At 37.8% G+C, this 21678-nt stretch overlaps 1 protein-coding gene across 2 annotated transcripts in view; it reads right to left on the reverse strand.

Annotated features, from left to right (window-relative positions):
- LOC127663352 (storkhead-box protein 2-like) overlaps positions 1-21678 on the reverse strand; it is a 112193-nt gene that overhangs the window by 12017 nt on the left and 78498 nt on the right. For both annotated transcript variants that reach the window (XM_052154900.1, XM_052154901.1), the window contains exon 2: positions 9202-9354. In XM_052154900.1, the coding sequence (XP_052010860.1) occupies positions 9202-9354 (153 nt within the window). The remainder of the gene's footprint in view (positions 1-9201; positions 9355-21678) is intronic.

A 21678-nucleotide genomic window follows, 5' to 3' on the forward strand; every position in this document is an offset into this window, starting at 1 on the left:
GTGGGGTTGCACCAAACCCAAAACAGAAATTGTACAGTGGGAGCTTGGTGATATGTGCAGCGAGGTGCAACTGCTACATGACAGAGTATCAAATGCGGTCTATGGAATAACATATTACAACTCAGTGATGCTTGTAGGACTAGGCGGTATGAGTTTAATCCATTACAAGCTCAAAACTTGACTCACACCAAAAAACATGTGTTGAAGGAGTAAAACAGTGTGCATTATCACTCAAAATTTGGAAATTGCATGTTTATTATTTGTTTAATTCATTTTTATATCCATTTACAACATCTATACTACCATAATGACTCTTGCAAATAGGCAGCATACAACTCATACACATGTAATACCTACACATTTTTAAAGCAAAACCAGTATATTTATCTGAATTACAGCTAATTAAGTGTTCATTTATGAGAGTAGCCATATAAACGCAGCAAAAAAAGAAACGTCCCGTTTTCATGACACTGTATTTTAAAGATAATTTTGTAAAAATCCCAAAAATTGCTTTACCGATCTTTATTGTAAAGAGTTTAAACAATGTTTTCCATGCTTGTTCAATGAACCATAAACAATTAATGATCATGCACCTGTGGAACGGGCGTTAAGACACTAACAGCTTACAGACGGTAGGCAATTAAGGTCCCAGTTATAAACATTTAGGACACTAAAGAGACCTTTCTACGGACTCTGAAAAACACCAAAAGAAAGATGCCCAGAGTCCCTGCTCATCTGCGTGAATGTGCCTTAGGCATGCTGCATGGAGGCATGAGGACTGCAGATGTGGCCAGGGCAATAAATTGCAATGTCCGTACTGTGAGACGCCTAAGACAGCAGTGGCAGACCACGTGTACTTACACCTGTACAGGATCGGTACATCCAAATATCACACCTGCGGGACAGGTACAAGATGGCTGCAACAACTGCCCGAGTTAAACCAGAAACACACAATCCCTCCATCAGTGCTCAGACTGTCTGCAATAGGCTGAGAGAGGCTGGACTGAGAGCTTGTAGGCCTGTTGTAAGGCAGGTCCTTACCAGACATCACCGGCAACAACGTCACCTATGGGCACAAACCCACCTTAGCTGGACCAGACAGGACTGGCAAAAAGTGCTCTTCACTGATGAGTCGTGGTTTCGCCTCACCAGGGGTGACGGTCGAACGTGCCTTTATCGTCGAAGGAATAAGCATTACACCGAGGCCTGTACTCTGGAGCGGGATGTACTCTGCGTTACAGAGAAGACATCCTTCTCCCTCATGTGGTACCCTTCATGCAGGCTCATCCTGACATGACCCTCCAGCATGACAATGCCACCAGCCATACTGATTGTTCTGTGCGTGATTTCCTGTCAATGTTCTGCCATGGCCAGCGAAGAGTCCGGATCTCAATCCCATTGAGCACATCTGGGACCTGTTGGATCGGAGGGTGAGGGCTAGGGCCATTCCCCCCAGAAATGTCCGGGAACTTGCAAGTGCCTTGGTGGAAGAGTGGGGTAACATCTCACAGCAAGAACTGTCAAATCTGGTGCTGTCCATGAGGAGGAGATGCACTGCAGTACTTAATGCAGCTGGTGGCCACACCAGATACTGACTGTTACTTTACCCCCAGATACCCCCCTTTCTTTAAGGACACATTATTCTATTTCTGTTAGTCACATGTCTGTGAAACTTGTTCAGTTTATGTCTTAGTTGTTGAATCTTTTTATGTTCATACAAATATGTACACATGTTAAGTTTGCTGAAAATAAAAGCAGTTGAAAGAGAGAGGACATTCCTTTTTTTGCGGAGTTTGTGTGATTTCATGCATGATGCAATTAAAAAAAAAAAAAAAAGATAGTCTAATGACAGATTTAAGATGAAGACTGGCCGATTGATTGGTCCACCTCTACTACCGTTGGGCAGGATTTTAGGTTATTTTTATGTATAAATGGCAAAGACATTGGAGTAATGCAAAATGCACAGTGGGGTGTGTCCCAAACAAGTCAAGAAGAGGAAGAACTTATTTTTAACCCCTTTTTCTCCCAATTTGGAATGCCCAATTCCCACTACTTAGTAGGTCCTCGTGGAGGTTACTCACCTCAATCCGGGTGGCAGAGGACAAGTCTCAGTTGCCTTCAATTCTGAGATGTCTGCATCTTATCACGTGGTTTGTTGTGCATGACACCGCAGAGACTCCGCATGTGGAGGCTCACGTTACTCTCCGTGATCCACACACAACTCACCACACACCCCATTGAGAGCGACAACCGCTAATAGTGACCATGAGGAGGTTACCCAATGTGACTCTACCCTCCCTAGCAACCAGGCCAATTTGGTTGCTTAGGAGACCTTGCTGGAGTCACTCAGCACGCCCTGGATTCGAACTTGTGACTCCAGAGGTGGCAGTCAGTGTCAATACTCGCTGAGCTACCCAGGACACTCTGGAAAACTTGTTATTAAGAGGTGTTTGTGAGACAACATAAAGCCAAGCAACGATGCAATTTGACGGAAAAACATAATACCATTGATGTGCATTCACAGGTGTGAACACAGCTTTGTTTTTAAAACAGCTTCGAATGAGTCTCACCCAATCAAATTTTATAGTCCGAACTATCAGTTTTACAATGTTAGTTTTACTCAATATATGTACATGCACTATAAAAGTCTGATTTCAGTTGGACTAAATAAGTAAATTGTCTTTTTAAGAATCATATAATAACTTTTAAGTGATTTTGTTTTCCAAAGTTGGACATATAGTCCATAATAATGCGAATGTAGCTCTGCTTCGTCTAGCAAGTATAGACAATAGGCCTCAAAGCACAGCACATGTTAATGGCACTTCCTCTCCTGATATTTTAAATATATGACTATGCATTGTGTCATGCATTCTTGGAAAGACAGACGAAGACTGTAGCTGGACTACACAAAAATTGCTGTAGCTTGATTTTACTGTAACTGTAAATGCACTACATATATTGAGGTTGTTGTTTTTTTAACTCAAGTGTTTTACATAAGGTGAAGTCAGTGTATGTAGCCCTCTCGAGGCTTATTACTTTTATATCACCTAAATTACATTTTTTTTGGATGCCAAACAATGCATTAAGGACATTTGGCATCGGTTTGAATGGTTTGTTATAAAAGAAAACTTCATATTTTATGCAACAAATGTTTATTTTTATCACTCTTGGTGTAAACAGTCCAGAATAATTTCTAAAAGCTTCACTACACATGTGTGTGATAACATCTGCGTTAACAATTCGGTATGACCATATCCATAAAATTTTAAAAGCACACATTTCCCCCATAATCTAACCACTAATTTCAGCAAAGCACCATTATCCTGTGCTTTGTTTCTACAGAAACGGCTTATAACAACTGACGTGAAACTTTCCATTTCACTGCCATGACCACATTTTGCTTTGCAGCTCTCTAAATATGAGGCTGTGCCCAGAGGTTCCAGGATATGGCTATTATCATGTGCAAATGATTGTGAACAGTTATAATTGGTGTTACTGGCAAAAACTAAAGTAAACGAAAGCACTAAACCTTTACAAAATAGACCCAGCATGTGAAAATAACATGTGCTGTTTGTATGCATGCAACAGTTCTTTAAAAACATGGAAATACTATGTAAAGAACAGTTACACAGTTGGGCAAAGATGCAAAGATGTCAGAGCTGTTCTTTTACATATGTATGTGCTTTTACATATTGAGCTGTGGTGTTAATACAGGTATGCAAATTCGCATATGGGTTGTAACATTTCCCGTTCCCATTGCCCTCTCTACTCCCAATCATTTACTATCCTATATCCATAACTGTATCAATAAATAGTACCAAATTAGGAATGGTTTCTTTATTTCCACAGAACTGAATAAAAGAATTGGAATGGATATTTACAGTTCTGATTTGTTAATATAGCATTTGATTTGTGCTAAAATATACAATATACAGTGCTGTGAAAAAGTATTTGCCCACATCCTGATTTCTTCTGTTTTTATGTATCTCTCATCCTAAATTGTTTCATAAATTTAAACAAAATCTAACATAAAACAAAAGGCAATCTGAGAAAACAAATACAGTTTTTAATGTTATTTATTGAAGCAAAAATAAAAAATAATAATTATCCAATACCAACTGGGCATGTGTGAAAAAGTATTTATTTATTTATTTATATATATACACAGGTGAAACTCGAAAAATTAGAATATCGTGCAAAAGTTCATTAATTTCAGTAATTCAACTTAAAAGGTGAAACTAATATATTATATAGACTCATTACAAGCAAAGTAAGATATTTCAAGCCTTTATTTGATATAATTTTGATGATTATGGCTTACAGCTTATGAAAACCCCAAATTCAGAATCTCAGAAAATTAGAATATTACATGAAATCAATAAAAAAAAGATTTTAAATACAGAAATGTCGGCCCTCTGAAAAGTATAATCATGCATATGTACTCAGTACTTGTTTGGGCCCCTTTTGCATTAATTACTGCCTCAATGCGGCGTGGCATGGATGCTATCAGCCTGTGGCACTGCTGAGGTGTTATGGAAGACCAAGATGCTTCAATAGCGGCCTTCAGCTCTTCTACATTGTTTGGTCTCATGTCTCTCATCTTTCTCTTGGCAATGCCCCATAGATTCTCTATGGGGTTCAGGTCAGGTGAGTTTGCTGGCCAATCAAGCACAGTAATACCATGTTCATTGAACCAGGTTTTGGAACTTTTGGCAGTGTGGGCAGGTGCCAAGTCCTGCTGGAAAATGAAGTCAGCATCTCCATAAAGCTTGTCTGCTGAAGGAAGCATGAAGTGCTCTAAAATGTCCCGGTAGACGGCTGCGTTGACTCTGGACTTAATAAAGCACAGTGGACCAACACCAGCCGATGACATGGCTCCCCAAACCAACACAGACTGTGGAAACTTCACACTGGACTTCAAGCATCTTGGATTGTGTGCCTCTCCATTCTTCCTCCAGACTCTGGGACCTTGGTTTCCAAATGAGATGCAAAATTTGCTCTCATCAGAAAAGAGGACTTTGGACCACTGAGCAACAGACCAGTTCTTTTTTTCTTTAGCCCAGGTAAGACGTTTGACATTTGAAGCCCATGTCCAGGACCCGTCTGTGTGTGGTGGCTCTTGATGCAGTAACTCCAGCCTCAGTCCACTCCTTGTGAAGCTCCCCCACACATTTGAGTGGCCTTTTCCTGACAATCCTCTCCAGACTACGGTCATCCCTGCTGCTTGTGCACCTTTTTCTTCCACACTTTTCCCTTCCACTTAACTTTCTATTAATGTGCTTTGATACAGCACTTTGAGAACATCCAACTTCTTTTGCAATTACCTTTTGAGGCTTTCCCTCCTTGTGGAGGGTGTCAATGATGGTTTTCTGCACAACTGTCAGGTCAGCAGTCTTCCCCATGATTGTGAATTCAACTGAACCAGACTGAGAGACCATTTAAAGGCTCAGGAACCCTTTGCAGGTGTTTAGCTGATTTGAGTGTGACACTTTGAGCCTACAATACTGAACCTTTTCACAATATTCAAATTTTCTGAGATTCTGAATTTGGGGGTTTCATAAGCTGTAAGCCATAATCATCAAAAGTATATCAAATAAAGGCTTGACATATCTTACTTTGCTTGTAATGAGTCTATATAATATGTTAGTTTCACCTTTTAAGTTGAATTACTGAAATTAATGAACTTTTGCACGATATTCTAATTTTTCGAGTTTCACCTGTATATATATATATATATATATATATATATATATATATATACATACATACATACATACATACATACATACATACACACATACACACACACACACACACACATACATACATACATGCACATACAAACACACAAGTCCTGACTTGAACTCGATTGAGATGCTGTGGCAGGAACGTAAACGGTCACTTCATGCTTGAAAACCCTCCAATGTGGCTGAACTAAAGCAGTTCTGCAAAGAAGAGTGAGCCAAACGTCCATCACAGCGTTGTGAAAGACTGATCTCCAGTTATTGGAAGCTTGTGGTTGCAGTTGTTGCTTATAAAGGTGGCACAACCAGCTATTAAGTTTAAGGGGGAGGTTAGTTTTTCACATGGGTGATATAGGTGTTGGATAACGTTTTGGCTTTAATAAAAACATATATATATATATATATATATTTGAAAACTGTATTTTGCGTTTACTCAAGTTGCCTTTGTTTCATGCTATATATTGTTTGAAGTATAAAAAAAATACTTAAAAACAGAAGAAATCAGGAAGGGGCAAATACATTTTTGAATCACTATCAATAGCTTTTCTAGATCATCAGATTTACTGTATGCCTTCAGAAGACTTGGAATACAACGCATGTGTCACATGGACTTCTTTAAAGATAGAAAAGCACACAAAGGTATCATTAAAGGAATATTCTGGGTTCAATACAAGTTAAGTTCAATCAACAGCATTTGTGACATTATATTGATTACCACAAAAAATGTATTTTGACTTGCCCAACCTTTTCTTAAAAAACTAAAATTAAAATTACAGTGAAGCACATAAAACGGAAGTGAATGTGGCCAGTTTGTAAATGTTAAAATACTCTGTTTCAAAAGTATAGCCACAACACATAAACCGTAAGTGTGTACAAGATTTTAGTGTGATAAAATCACTTACTAACTTCTGCCAATTTAGGCTATATTCAATTTGACTATTTCACTACCATGATGACGTAACAGCTTAAACCCTGTGATCACGAAAAAAATGACAACTTAAACAACTTTATAGCTCAAATAATACACTAGTTTTAACTGAATAATACATTTAAGGGCTTTTATTAAATTGTAAGCTTACATTTCTGCCTTTAACCCCTTCAAAAAATTGGCCCTAGATGTCAGCATATTCTTTTGAAATTATCTTCTTTTTAAAAAAAGGGTGGGACAAGTTGAAATGATTTTTGTGGTAATCAACATTATGCCACAAATGCTGTCAATTGAGTTTAACTTGTATTAAACTCTTAATAATGCTTTAAAGTGAAGCACTATCCACTGCCATTATATTAAAACTGTAGACCAGTATATTATATATAATATCTCCTTTTGTATAATTTTCATTTTTGGGTAACTATTCCTTTAAATAATTCAACTTGACTGAATTAGTAAATTTATATTTAAATGAAAATGCATTAGTTCGTGATGATTAGTGTCATTAGTATTTCTTTTATGTAGTAATCATTTTCGAAAATGAATAACACCATTTAACCAAGACTATATTCTAAGGCTGTGTATTGATACAGATTTCCCGATTCAATTAGATTCTGATTCACAAGCTCTCGATTCAATTCCAATTTCGATATCTATTAAATTGGGTTTATTTCAGTTATAATGTCCCTTTTACTTACATATAAAATATATTATCTCCCAGCTATTGCTGTTAAATATACAGGGACCTTTAAACTATGTTCATTAGGAAAATATTAATGTTACTAATTATATTTGATAAATGTTTCATCCTGTCACATTTTGGCTTTTTAAATATGAACAAATAAATGTATTAAATCAATAAATAAGATATTTTTCATATATTATTTGTTACATATTTATTGTTAAAATAATTTGTACTATTTACATTGATTTGTTGAACACATGGTACTGTCTCTTTAACAACAGTGCTTAAAGTGGGGCGGTATGCAGTGGTACCTGCACTTCTCTAAATTTGTCTACAGAGTACCGGCAGTTTTACTGGCATCCCACCAATTCTCAGAGTCTCCTGGTACAACGTAATGTCTTTATTTAATGTCAGTCAGTGATTCGATGAGGCCAGCCAATCACTTTTATCTGAGCTTCCAAATGGTAAAACATCGGAGCCCTCTCTGCATAAAACTCAGCGGTGAGTTTAACAGCACTCAAGACGTGCAACAGCATCGGTGCTAGTTAAGTGATCCGTGGTCCAGTTCCGAAGGATCACGCGCGTTTAAGCTTGTCTGGACATAGTTCAGTTACACTCTTCTCCAAAACATGAACCAGCAACTTTTGGGTGATAGCATTTTATCGAGTCTTATACAATCAAATGCATTTATGCAAATTGTTTAGCAGCTGGGTGCAGTTAATTCTACAGACTTTAAAAAAAAATTCAAAGCTGTTACTGTTATCTTTTTCGATGACGAAAACCAAAGCTTCAAATAAAATACACAGGAAAATTTGCATTTTATTCTCAATTCTTTTCTGTAGTGCTCATAAAATATTATGTGAAGTGTCACTGAACTTGCCTTTGCATAAATCCTGACAGAGTTTAGTTGTATACAGATGTGTGTCAGCATTCACAGTCCTGAACATTCTCAAACATTCTCGGATTATTTATTATCTGCACAAGTATCTGGCTCCTGTGTGCAAATTCATGTGTGCAGGGGCCAGGACAAGAAAAGGCTAACTGACGCCTCACCGACTGGGAGGATAATAAAGAAAAAAGGAAAAAGACATAAAGCTCTTTTTCAGTTTTAGGCTACATTATTTTGTGTAATAAGACAGTTCTCCTCTTATGAGGGTTGATATTGTGAAAGATTCAGACTTAAGCAGATCTAAATGCTCTTAAGTGTGAGGTGATTTTTGTTTTTCATTTATAGCCAGACCTAATTTAATTAAATACCTTTAAAAAAAAAAAAAAAAAAAATAAATAAAAAAAAAAAAAAAAATATATATATATATATATATATATATATATATATATATATATATATATATATATATATATATATATATATATATTACATGTTTTAATGTAAATAAATGCATATTATTAACAGTTTTTCTTTCCCATGTTAACATGTTAGTTAAAATGTGTTAGGTAAAATAAATGCAGACCAAAAGTTTGGCCCCAGTTTAGCCCCTCCGTACAGTCTCACAGAATCATTTTATTTATTTAGCCCCCTATTGAGTGAAAGATTGATCTTGAATTATGAAATGATATCGAGATCGTCAAATGAAGATCGCAATGCAGAAGACAAACTATATTTTCACCCAACCCTTAGTATATTCATGATATAGTGCAACCTCTTGTTGCTTATTTAAAACTAATAACTAGGTGTATTCAAAGCTTATGCCTAATAATAGTCACAGATGCATTTTAAAATGTGAATCACCTGCTGAAACAAACTAATAAAGGATATTTAATTAAATGGGATTTGAAAGATGTTCAGTTAGCCTCACTGATGTTTCTCTGATAGGCAACGTTACCTGGGAAGCATGTTGCTAAGTGTTCGATGAGCGTCTCTTGCGTGACAGTCTTCCGGGCAGAGTTCATGGCAGAGATTGCCAGGCACAGGATCTCTCCCAGCGGAATGAACTGGGATTGGCTGATAGGAGACATGCTGATGGGAGACACATCACCTGTAGGGGCACAAAGATCAGAGGTCAAAGGTTTACTCAGAGTGGCACAAAGGTTACAGTGGTAGAGAGTTTCCGGAGTGAGGAGCAGGCATCATGACTTTCTATAGTGGACAAGGAAAACAAACAGGTAAACATTTATAGATCACATTTGCTGGCATTAAATTTAGAGATTTACTCTGTGCCCTAAAGCGGGAACAAGACCCTTATGAAAAAGTACTGTGGTGGTACCATGGTGCAGTGATGATATCAGAAAGTAATACCATATAGTTACATTTATATATACCAAATATAGTACGATTAACATTTCATGCATCCAATCCATAGCATTAATATGGCACTTAAAGGTATTTCAAAGAATTTCATGGTACTTTCCAGAAATGTAAATGACAAAGTTCAGGCATGAAATTCAGAATGGATCAAGCTGATAGCTTCTGTGAACTTGTTATCTGTTAGCCAGTCAGCTCACTCACATGTGATATGTCAAGCCAATCAGCTCGCATTGTGTAAGCTGATGGGTCCTTTGATATGTAATCTGTTAGCAAATCAACATGCGTACTCTTTTTGCCTAACATTAAAATGTACTTATTTTGCAATAAGCCGGTTTCACTACAGCACGCTGCGTGAGTTTTCTCTGAAACCCTCCTCCTCCCCAGATGCACAGGTCTAGATCTGCAACATGGGGATTGTTTGTATGTGTAATTGTGAAGCAGGATGTCATACACACTCGATGCAGTATGTCTTATGTTTTTTTGATTGTGCAACAGCAGCAGCAACATGTCCACATGCTCGGTATGTCTGTGTAATTTCTAGCAGTATCAAGTCCTCGTACTTTCTCTGCAGCAGCAACAGCGTAACAGATCTAGTCCACCAAGACCAATATCCTATCAATATGTCATACCCGCATTAACATGCCAAATCTTTTGGGAGATGTCATGACTGAACTTACTGATCTGCACTTAATGAATTAGACATACATGATGTGGTCATGTGACAACAATGTAGCATACTACTGTATGAAAACCTGCGTGTTGCACTCTGTTTCACATACAATTTTATTTTTTACTTTTAGTAGGCTGTATACCAGTGGCGGCCTGTGCATTTTAAGTCTAGGCCTTCAGTTTGATTCATGCCATTAAGAAAACACAGTTTCACAATGATTAAAACACTGTCGGTGGGGTTGAGCAATTTTTTTTTTAAATGACTTGATTCAGATGGCAGAGAATATACCTGTAAATGTCAGACAGAGCTCAAGAGAGATGGAGATGAGAGATGTAACAGGTGTAACTCTGCAGCTGAGTAGTTCTGTTATCTTTACAATTACTGTCAAAGATAATGTAAAATAAGGAAACACCAAGATTTGAAAGGTGTCAAAAGACCGCTCCAACCTCGTGCACTTGCAAATTGTAACGTTGACAGCTTTGTTGACTATAAACAGGAGCATCGCTCGCTTACAGAGATGCAAAAAAAAAAACACCATTTGTATTTTTGATTAACGGGTTTATGAATGTTTATACATGTGTAACATGGTAAGTTCGGTAAAAATGCGCTTCCCTGCACACGCTCACGCTAAACTTAAGCGTCAGCTGCAAAATGATGGATGCACGAGAGAGATGATTTTGACTTGACTTTTTAGATTCTGCTGTTTTAAGCATCTCTATACATGCTCTATACAAAAAAAGACCTCAGCAAATGTAATTTAATACTTCTTGTAATTTAAGATATTTAAGACTTTTTATGGCCTTAAATTTAAAAAAGTAAATTTAAGTCTAAGACTTCAGGACCTGCAGAAACCCTGTCCATGGCAATAACGGCAGTGAGTGATGACAGCAATCTTGATCTCGCCTCTCGCGCTCTTCGCTCTCGAATTGCATACAATTCTTAATGTGTGATTGCGTCACTCAAAGCCAGCTAGAAGGCATCGACAAGGACATATCTAAAAGATCACACCCACAAAGAAGAAATAAATCAATCTGATTGGCTGATGAATCTGATAATAGATGCCTATTCATTTGCACAGATGAGGGATGCTGTAGAAATTTCTGAAGGTCTAACAGGCGTCACGCTTCGCTTGTAAGTGTCGAGGAGTAAATTCTGATTGGATAAAATTTGTTTTTCCCTATTCTTTTGTAGTTTAATTAATTGTGAAAAGCAAATTACAAATGCATTGGCAAAAAGGTGAATGAAAATGACAGGATGAAAAAAAACCTATTTACTAGGCATGTTAGGCCAGCAGAGAAGGCTTTGTTGGCCCAGAGAATTCGCTGCATACAGAATATACTGTGCGGTATTCAACAAGTTGTACACTAGTATTCCATCCATAACATAGACAATGTTTTTAAATCTTACATCTTTAGCTTTTGGCTAAAGGTCTAAATCCAAACACATAGAAAAGTGCTCCATCTTTCCCCTCCTGAAATCAAATCTCTGCCCTCGACACAACTCGATCATCCTTAACTACCGACAGAACACGACTGACCCACATTCTGTACAACTCCGAGCCTCAAAGATCTTACCCAAAAATAACACTCTGGAAGAAGCACCCAGAGCTCCCCACCAGCAGGACCTGGCACCTGGGTAAGCAGCTCAGCAAGGATCCCTGACACTTACGATCCAAATCAGGCTTATCATGGAGGCAAAGCGAGGATAGAATCACAGTTAACACACCTTCCTGGCCGGTATATAACATCAGTGAGCTGATTAGGACAAAAAGCACATATGAGAATTGCACATGTCCGTGTCAGTGTTTGGGATTGACTCTTGAATCGTCCTGTTCAACAACATCTTGCAGTAGACATTTCAATACAATCTGTAGGACTGAATAACTCGGTTAAGACTGATAAAGATGAAACACTGACCAAGATCTCTTTATTATCACCACTAGATGCAGGTAATGAGGGGCTGTAGATCATAGATGTGCAATAACACACACAGGATAGATACAGTATCCATGGGTGTCCCATATATAGTTTGGCTTGGTGCCATTAGCACATGGTGCAATTGTCAAGGAAGTTGTCAAACCAGCTCATATAACACAGGTGTACAAGCGACATGAGATCAACAGGACTCCATACAATTGTAGTGAGCGATGTGGGTTCTAGGCAATCTCTTCACAGAAATATGCACAATAAAGAATAGCCTGTTGCAAGGGGTCAAACGAGAAATATCTGACCTAAGTGTGAATCAAAAGAGTCTAAAAATGTACTGTACTTCAGGATTTGTGAAACATAAATCTCACAATTATCCGTACATGATTATGAGCAGACTTTATGCCCGTGGTTCACAGTCTGTCATGCACGTGGTACAGAAAAGTGGCAAGAAATGGATGAAATCCTCAGTTTCAATATGATTGGCTGGCTTTTCCCAAATTCTTAGAATCAGGGTGCACAATTTTTACCAGTCTGTCTGAAAGTGATTTTTTTGCAAGGTTCATGGCTGATACAATAAGCACTCTTGTGGAAAACTAATCACTGGATCTGTTGAAGTTTGCATTACAACTTGAAAGATTTTCAGAGTTTTATTTGAGGCCCTTAACAATAGGTAAACCTTAATATCCACAAGCAAAATGGTACTTTTAGCTTTGTTCGAGTTACATTTGTGAAATAATTTATTTTATTTTTTTGGGATTGGAATAAATTCTGATTACATAGTCCACACACATTTCTGTGCACACACACATTTCATCTAAACGGCATGTCAGTCAAACACTCTTCCTGTCTAAGTGGGCAGGTCATGGGCGGCAAAAGCTGCAAAGTGGAACAGACCATACGTCGATAGTCGATAGATACAGACTAACAGACAAATGACCAGGTACTAAGTATATTACTTAACACAAATGTAAATGATATTTTGGATTAAAAGTTGTCATTGCACCACTACTTCGATTAAGGAATAAGGTGCATGATTAAATACACAGTAGTTTCTGTCAACCCTTTTCACAGTCTGTGATGACACATGTCTGCCTTAATTTAGCAGCATAAATCTAGAAATTGTAATTATTGTCAATTTATGTGAAAAGGGTCCATGGAGTTTACACTTTAGTTTTGTTAGGTAATCAGAAAATACTTTATCTACATATACTGGTTTAAGTTAAATGTTTTAACATGAATAAATCAACCTGAATACAGTAGGTTACACCAAATAGAGTGATTTTTACCAGGTTAGGGTAGACATAAGGTAGACATTGCTCCAAAAGAATGAACAATTGCAGGTTACCACTTCTTACAGTGTACACGGACTGAAAAAACATATGTTTAGGCCTATTCACCCCTAGCCTTTTTTTTGCAGTTCAGAGTTTTTGACTATGAACAATGGATTCCCATGGCACCATTCACACTGGGTCCGACAAATCGTCCACCGTCAATCCAAAATTTTTTTTTCCGGAGAGCAGTCAGTTTTATTTTCTTCAGACTGTGAAGAAAACTGATGGGCCAATGAAATAAGAACTTTTCAGAGTCACTGCAGCTGAACAATCCAGCAGGTTGTATAGTAGGTGCTGTGCCATTTTACTCTATGCAAATATCCAGTAAATAAATAGTATAGAATCTGTAAATGTATTCTTTTAAGAATATTTATGTAATGTGCTGATACCTCATATTTGATAATATCCCTGGTGAGTCTTAATGTACATCATTTAATATTTATATCACCTGCCTTTTGTACAAAATTACGTTTGGAATATTCTCATAGCAAAGTACATGTGCAAATATAAAGAGGACGTTTATTTACACAACAGCATTGATCAATTACTCATCTTTCTTGTATAAAAAACAGATTCTATATTCCCTAAAATGCATTCAAATCTGTAAAGAACATAATTAAATAGTTATGCCAAATACATGCCTTAACAACATTTAAAAATATTAATCTTTTGCACTGATAGATGAATAAGATCCGAACAGGAAAACAAAGATATAAAGCAGAATGCCTACGGTACAGCAGTAAAACGTTTTTTCATTTTCTTGGTTTCTGTCTCTATGTGACTACACCTTTCGTCAGCAGTTCGCCTAGCAAATTCTTCATGAATTTGGTACGATAATCCTTTAACCTAAAAAAGTGCTTCATGTGGTTACATCTAAATTGACTGGTTTAGTTCAAGCACAAATATTATTTACCATCGCAGAACCAACCTGACAGATTAATACCCTCCCAAGACAATGACATCACTGTTTTGGCACTTTTCCACGGCACGTTACGGTTCGACTCGCCTCAACTCTACTCGCTTTACTTTTCTGAGTTTGCATTTCCACTGTAGTTTAGTGCCTCCTCAACATGGGTGGAATTCAGACCGATATGACCGATTATGACTTGAATATGTATGATACAATGATAATGATCGATAGTAGCCTGTTACATAATGTACTGACGCTATTCAAATTCATAACTGACGCTAAAGATTTGTGCTGTTTAGGCTCGTGCAGCCTCTCGATGAAACAAATAGGCCTAACTGCAGCTCACACAAAGAATCTCAGTTAGCATACTGCGGTAAAAAATTCAAAATGTGCAAGTTAGTTTTTATATTTATAACATGAAGCAACACCATACAACCAAGTGCTGAATACCATCACGATTGAAAATGTAACACTGATTTCGACAGTTCAATAAACAAGTAATTCATATTAAGTCACTTACATTTTAGATGCAATATTGACTTTGTTCTATTTTAAAACAAAGATCCCAGCAGAAACAGAACGCATCTCACAGTCAACCGCCAGCCACCTGTGGCCGTGACGTCCCTTGCTTGAGGCTATGGCTTTGGCAAGTAACGTTAGACCAACTAGTATCGCTGGAATGGCTAGCCTCTGCAGTGTTGGGAGTTGGATCGACCTCTTGTGAACTGCTACACCCTGGGTCTTCTCCCCTTACCTCGCTGCTCTCTTCTGCCAACTTTGGTGGTCTTTGATTAAAGAAACGCCGTATATCCATGGTAACTGTCACACGAAATAGCTCAGCATAGTTGTTTAAAAAAAAATAACAGCTATCGTTATTAAGCGCTACTATGCTTAGTACACAAACAAATATTCCCGCGCTCAACATCGACAAACCAATCAAATCCATTTAAAAATATTATTTTTTAAATCAGACCAAACACATTTTTATTTTTATTCAGGAGTTTATTCATCATGTATATACAAAACGACAACTTACCAACTTGTAACGAAAGTTACAGTAGCCTATTGATAAAAAATATATAAATAAAAGTGCAAACAAGCAAGGACTGGTTGGTCAACTCCCGCGGGACTACTAACATTTACGACTAGATTTGATGGTCGAGTGCGGGCACAGGCGGTAATGGGTTGCGGGAGAATAAAACGATTCGTGGGACTCCCTATCTAAATAAAACATCCAAAAACAAATACATTGTTATTCATCTAATGCACAAAAGCAATAAGAACATCTAAACAAAATAACGATTTACAGTCGCAAGCATAAGTAGATGTTCTCATTAGCCTATAACGTGTTTTTGCAGCGTTGTGCAATGTAGCCAATCACAGACATGTGTTGATTTCTAAAACGCAGTGGCCAATCAGATGCATTTCAGACAAAATCCACTCACCGCTCAAAACGTTGGAGTTTTTGTTCAGTGCTGAATTCTGCATGCTGCATAATAAAAGATCTTTGTGAGATCGCGATTAAATGAGATGTGAGACGTGACGTAGAGTTGATGAAGGGAGACAGGATCGTCCAGGGCGGGCACTAGTGACTCACAGGGTGGGCCAGCCCCCCCAAGCCCGCCCATGGCGCCGGGACTGGTGGAATTATAGGCTGATCGTCATTGTTGCGCCGCCTCTACTGCCATGACATCTTGACATGACCAAAACAATAACAAGACTGCTAGCTGTTAGCTACTAGCTCATTGCGCTGCATAAAGCAGTTGTTGCATGGTGATTTTACACGAGTGTATCAGTTAAATTGGCCTGGTTGTTTTAGAAGCTTCCAGTAGCTGGTCAACTAAATAAAGTGAAGCTTTCAGCAGAGTATAGAGTTAACATAACAAAACATACAATCCTCCATCGTGGAGCAACGCCAGTCCAGGGTACTCTCCCTCCATTGCTCGCCAGTTTAGATGGTGTCCATTTAGTCGAACCACTTCCACTTTTCCTTGATGGTTCTGTAGTCACTTAAGTTTTTATTTACTTTTCCCTACACTGTTGGTAGGTCCGGTGGTAGCCGTGTGCGGCCAACAGCTGACACAATTCCTGAGAGACTTTTTCGTTCATTGGTAACGAGTGGACCGTCTGCACCACATTTATTGACCACGGCGTGGTTTTGCCCACAGCCATTTCTTTTTTCACAATTCCTAAGTCACGTGAACAAATGATACTGTTATCTCTGTTGCTAACTTTAAAACTAGTGGGTTGATGTCGCGTGTCGGAAATCCAGTGACGCTGGTAAGAACGATTCTCCCTGACCAATCAGTGATCTGCAGGATTTTGACATAACATTTAGTATCGGCTCGGCTCGCATGGAACCTCCACCGAGGTGGTACTAAAAACAGTATCAGGTACAGGTACTATCCACAGTGGAAAAGACCCATTTTTCTCTCCTTTCCAGGAAAGCTCAAACCAGCAGACTGAGACTGTGGTCCTACCACCCATTCATTGCTGACTAGATACTGTACAGTAACCGTACTCCGCTCCAAACATCACTGCACCAGCGGTCAGAGGGATTGCTCACTGTACATCACTACAGTATGTTCTAAAAAAGAGAACTACTCTACTAGACCACCTTATACACTGTCAGAAACAATTTGCAAAACTGTTAACTTTAGGGGTACAACAGCTAGTCACTGTACCCTCTAGATGTCAATCGGAATGTATTTGTACCATATCTGTCCCGAAAGGTTGCGTGTTATTCCCCAAAGGTAAAGTGAAGGGTTAAAGTAATGAAGTGTAAAACAGCTCTATTTGAGTCTCTTCTAAATTCCAAGCAAGGGTGCAAAAAAAGTCAAAAATTATCCAAAACTCCCCACAACACAATTCCTAGTTTTTCTCGAACTAGGCCTTGTTCCAGAAGAATTGGTTTCATTACACAATAGCTGTAGTGATAGAGGACAAAGGGGATGTGCTGTGGTCTGCTTCCTGAGCAAGTCTGCAAGTCTTTGATATCTCTCTGATGGTCCATGCGTGTTTGTGATGGTGTTGATAGTATTCAACAGCAGGATACCAGCAGTTCAATCTGTCAGTGTTTTTGGACTGAAATCTCCATGTTCTGTTATATGATCAGAATTGAAAACTATAAACTATTTAAATACTGTACTCATAGTGATATAGTGATGTTCGGTCAGATAACATAAGAACTGTACTTCATGTGGTAACATCCAAATTAACTGGTTTCATTCAAGACAAAAAATTTAATCTGACTAAATTAACCTGACAAATTAGGTTGCACCAGCAAAAGTAATGTTATGGGTTCGATCCATGCAGGTTACCAGTTTTTTTTTTCCCAGTGTAATTTTCATTTGAACTAGAAACAAATATCAGTTCATATTATTCAAAAAAATTTTTGCACAGCACTTTTAACAATATTGTTACAAAGCAGCTTTGAAGAAAATAATTTACCCTGGTATCACTCACTGAACACTAATAGAGGTGTGCCATTCATTTTCAAAGCGACTGGACTTTCTGAATTTTCACAATGAAATGTGAAAAAAATCCCACAGACATGAATTGAAAGAGACCTACACCATATCTTATCCAGCAACCAGAATATCATTGATACTTGGAGATCCGTCACAAGCAACACCTTAGAAACCACCCAAAACAACCAAAAACATTTTTTAGATGTTTTTACTAAAGTAAAACTGTGATCTACTGTCATTAAAAAATAAATTACAACATTATGATGATTTACAGTAGTATCAATAACTGTAGTAGGGAGATCATTTTGTGAAGGAGACCATTCTAAACAAGTTCTTTAGTATTGCAATGTTTTGTATTGTGCCAAGGTTACTGTGGTAATACCATGGTATTCTTATATGTACATTGGGTTCCCACCCTTCTTGACCAACTTTTCCATGACTTTTTTTTTAATCAATCCGACTGATATGTGAACTGCTGTGGCCAGACTTGGAATCGATGCCTTTCAAACACATTGATAATCAGAAAATTGTTTCAGATATAAACAGGGCTAATCGTTGCACAATAAGTTTTGTCTCTACATAAATAAAGTATCTCTCAAAACAACTTTGGTAAAGTGTGAGCGGCAAAGTAATTTAAAGGTGGTTGCACACTGGACGCATCAGCCAATTTGCATGGCATGTTCTAAAATTTGAAAAAAGAATTTTCAATGAAAGTATGCACACAATTCTAGTGTCTGTCGGTGTCATAGCTTTCAATTAAATTCGACCCAAATCAACATCAAAGGACATTATTTATTCTAGCCATCATTGGATGATATTTTGTGCATTCAAAAAGTCTACACAATGTATTTTCAGTTACAAGTATGTATTTTTGTTGTGTGACAGCTTGAATGAAACCCATTTAAAGCTACATATAAAGAAATAGCATGACAAACGTTGCCATTTCTGATTGTTTAGTTTGCGCAGTTACACCAGTTTTGTACACTAACCTGCAAACACCTCAATGTCACTCTGTTCATTCTTGAAGTACAGAAACCTTCGTAACTTGTGTGTATGGTTATCCGAAACCGCATAATGTCACCACCTGTACTGGATTTGATAAATTACTTATCTGCAGGCAAAATTGTACATTCTTTTAGGTATGCGAGTAGTATAAATAGATTTTGGACATCCGGACATGTGGACGTTGACCTGTGACCAGCATATATGATGCAAGAAATTATCTGCTCTGGTTTTGTTTAACAAGCAGCATTTAAGCACAATGAACAATTATATTGGTATATATAGCACTTACAGTTGACATTAGCCGTCTGACTTGCAATTCACTGCAGTTTTTTTAAATCCAGCATTTTGAACGTGCCTCCGCTCCCGAAGGATGGGATTGTTAAGCATCCAGTTGATCCGCACTTCAGATTCTGAAATATTAGGTCTTCTGTGTACTTCTCGCTTACTGCTTCATGAATACTGTGGATTTGGACATACTACACCATTGGCATAATCTTTTTGGTAATTAAAGGTATTACGCCAGACTACATTAAACGGAAGGCAAACTGATGGCAAATTGGAAAGCCTGCTTGGAGTACAAATATAATGCAAATACTATAGTATATGAATATGATAATCATTCAGGACCATTGTACATATCAAAGTAGTATGGTATTACCATCTGATCCAATACCTGTATCACAACACCGCCAAAGTGGAGCCACAGAATTCATCCAACTCTGAAAAGTCACTTTTGCTTTTCTTTGCTTTAAACAGCTTGAAACAGAAACGTAGCATTAAACTTCCAGATGCATAATCAGAAATAAAATGGAAAACGTGTGATATGCTGTAAGGGTTGAAGAGTGTGGCAGACATTTTCAGACCATCCTGCTGCATTTGTCCACCCCCCTCCCCTTCTAAACAATAGGCCCAGAGCAGGGGGCTCATCTGATTGGGATGGGGGAATGGACACAAGTGCAGGGGATCTGAGGTTGAAAACACAGCCAGTTTATCTGATCCTCCTGCAACAGCTGCATCACACACTGAATGTGACGTACCCATTCACTGCTAAAACAGAGGTTTAATGTAATACAACAAATCACAAAAAAAAGAAAGAGAAAGTAGTCGACTAAATGAGAGATAAAAAGACACAGCTTTACTTGCAGACAGCCATACTTGAATCTGCAAACATTCATGTGTTTTACTCCAGAGGTGTACACCATTGAATGGAGCTGCCGGAGAAGTGATAATTGAGGAGGACATACGCAAAAGACGTGCTCACGCTTGACGCTGCCGTAGTAAACAATCCCCCACAGCTTGGTCTCTTTGTCCAAACAGCACCCGATCAACCCCACCCCCTCTTTTGTGATTCATTCTGACAACACGACGGCACGCATTCTAATTACAGCGTGCAAACCGAACACAGACGGCCGCAATGAAAGAGAGAATTAAATCCTGCTCTACCTTGGTTAATTCTGTGTGGCTCCAGCTCCTAAAATCCAAGCAAGTCTTTGGGATCCTTCTAGAGGCTTCCAGAGACAAATGAGCATTCAATCCAGGGTCTTTACCCAGCATGCTCTGGTCCACACAAAAAGAGGGGAGGTGTGACCAATCACACTATAGGGCTGAGCTTGCACTGTTCTTTTTTTTTTTTTTTTTTCTTACAACACTTGCTCACTCCCAGGAATGCCCACTGACACACAATCTAGTGGGAGGTCCTCTTGGAAAAAGTTATGGCAATGCATCCACGGTGTACCTAGAGCTATATACTGTCTCTCTTTCTGTCACTCTCCAACTTCAGTGTCTCCTTGTTTTTCCCACCATGCCATTCTATTAATTAATATTTAAAGGGAATGAGGCTCAAAGCAGTTGTCGGGATGTGAAAGAACAGTGTAGCCCTATGACACACTTCTTCACGAAACACATGTGGGAAGAACTGCATTGTGGGGGAAGGCGATTCCTGCTTTTTATCCAATTAAAGAGCAGAGCCGTATGCTGGCTGTTGGCCAAAGAGACCAAAGCAGCTTGACGTGAGGCTTACACCACTACAGGGTTATGGTGGTTTTGATTTTTTTATTCTGAGTTTCATTTTATTTGACTATACTCCACTAACTTTTCTGTGTTATATGTATATGTATGTGTATGTATATATACACAGTATAATGTATATATTGATTTTGTAGTGCTTTCTGTATATAAAAACGCATCACATATAATACGCATTATATTATATAATTTCTTTTGTTTTGTATTTTTGATTTTCAGTTTCGTTTTAGCGTTAATTGTTCATAAATACATTTTCTTTTCTTTGATTTTATGGAAAATTAAAATGTTTTCAAATAATTTTATTTTGTTTCAGTATTAGTTTTCATCCATTAGTATTAGAACTCTCAATTGATTAAAAATTGTAAATCAAATTATCTACATGATGTTCCAATTAATTGATCAAATTAATAATATATCAGTATTACTAAGAAAGGCCCCCAATTAAAATAATTTAAATGATTATAATAATAAAAACAATTATTCTGATACATTGAAATACATTGAAACATATACATATATTGCGGCAGCAGACAAAGCATTTAAACAATACAAAAAGTGGCTTTAAAAGTCTAAATATGTTTTAATTAAGGGTTCAAAAACACAGCACCTCCAATCGTTTTATCTGCTTGGGGTGGCACCACGACACTTGATAAGAAAATCTAACAAGCGAACCGTGATTGGTTGTTTTACTTGTCAGACAGACACTTCTTGTCTAG

Source organism: Xyrauchen texanus, chromosome 23, assembly GCF_025860055.1.
Source record: "Xyrauchen texanus isolate HMW12.3.18 chromosome 23, RBS_HiC_50CHRs, whole genome shotgun sequence".
Classification (NCBI taxonomy): Eukaryota; Metazoa; Chordata; class Actinopteri; order Cypriniformes; family Catostomidae; genus Xyrauchen; species Xyrauchen texanus.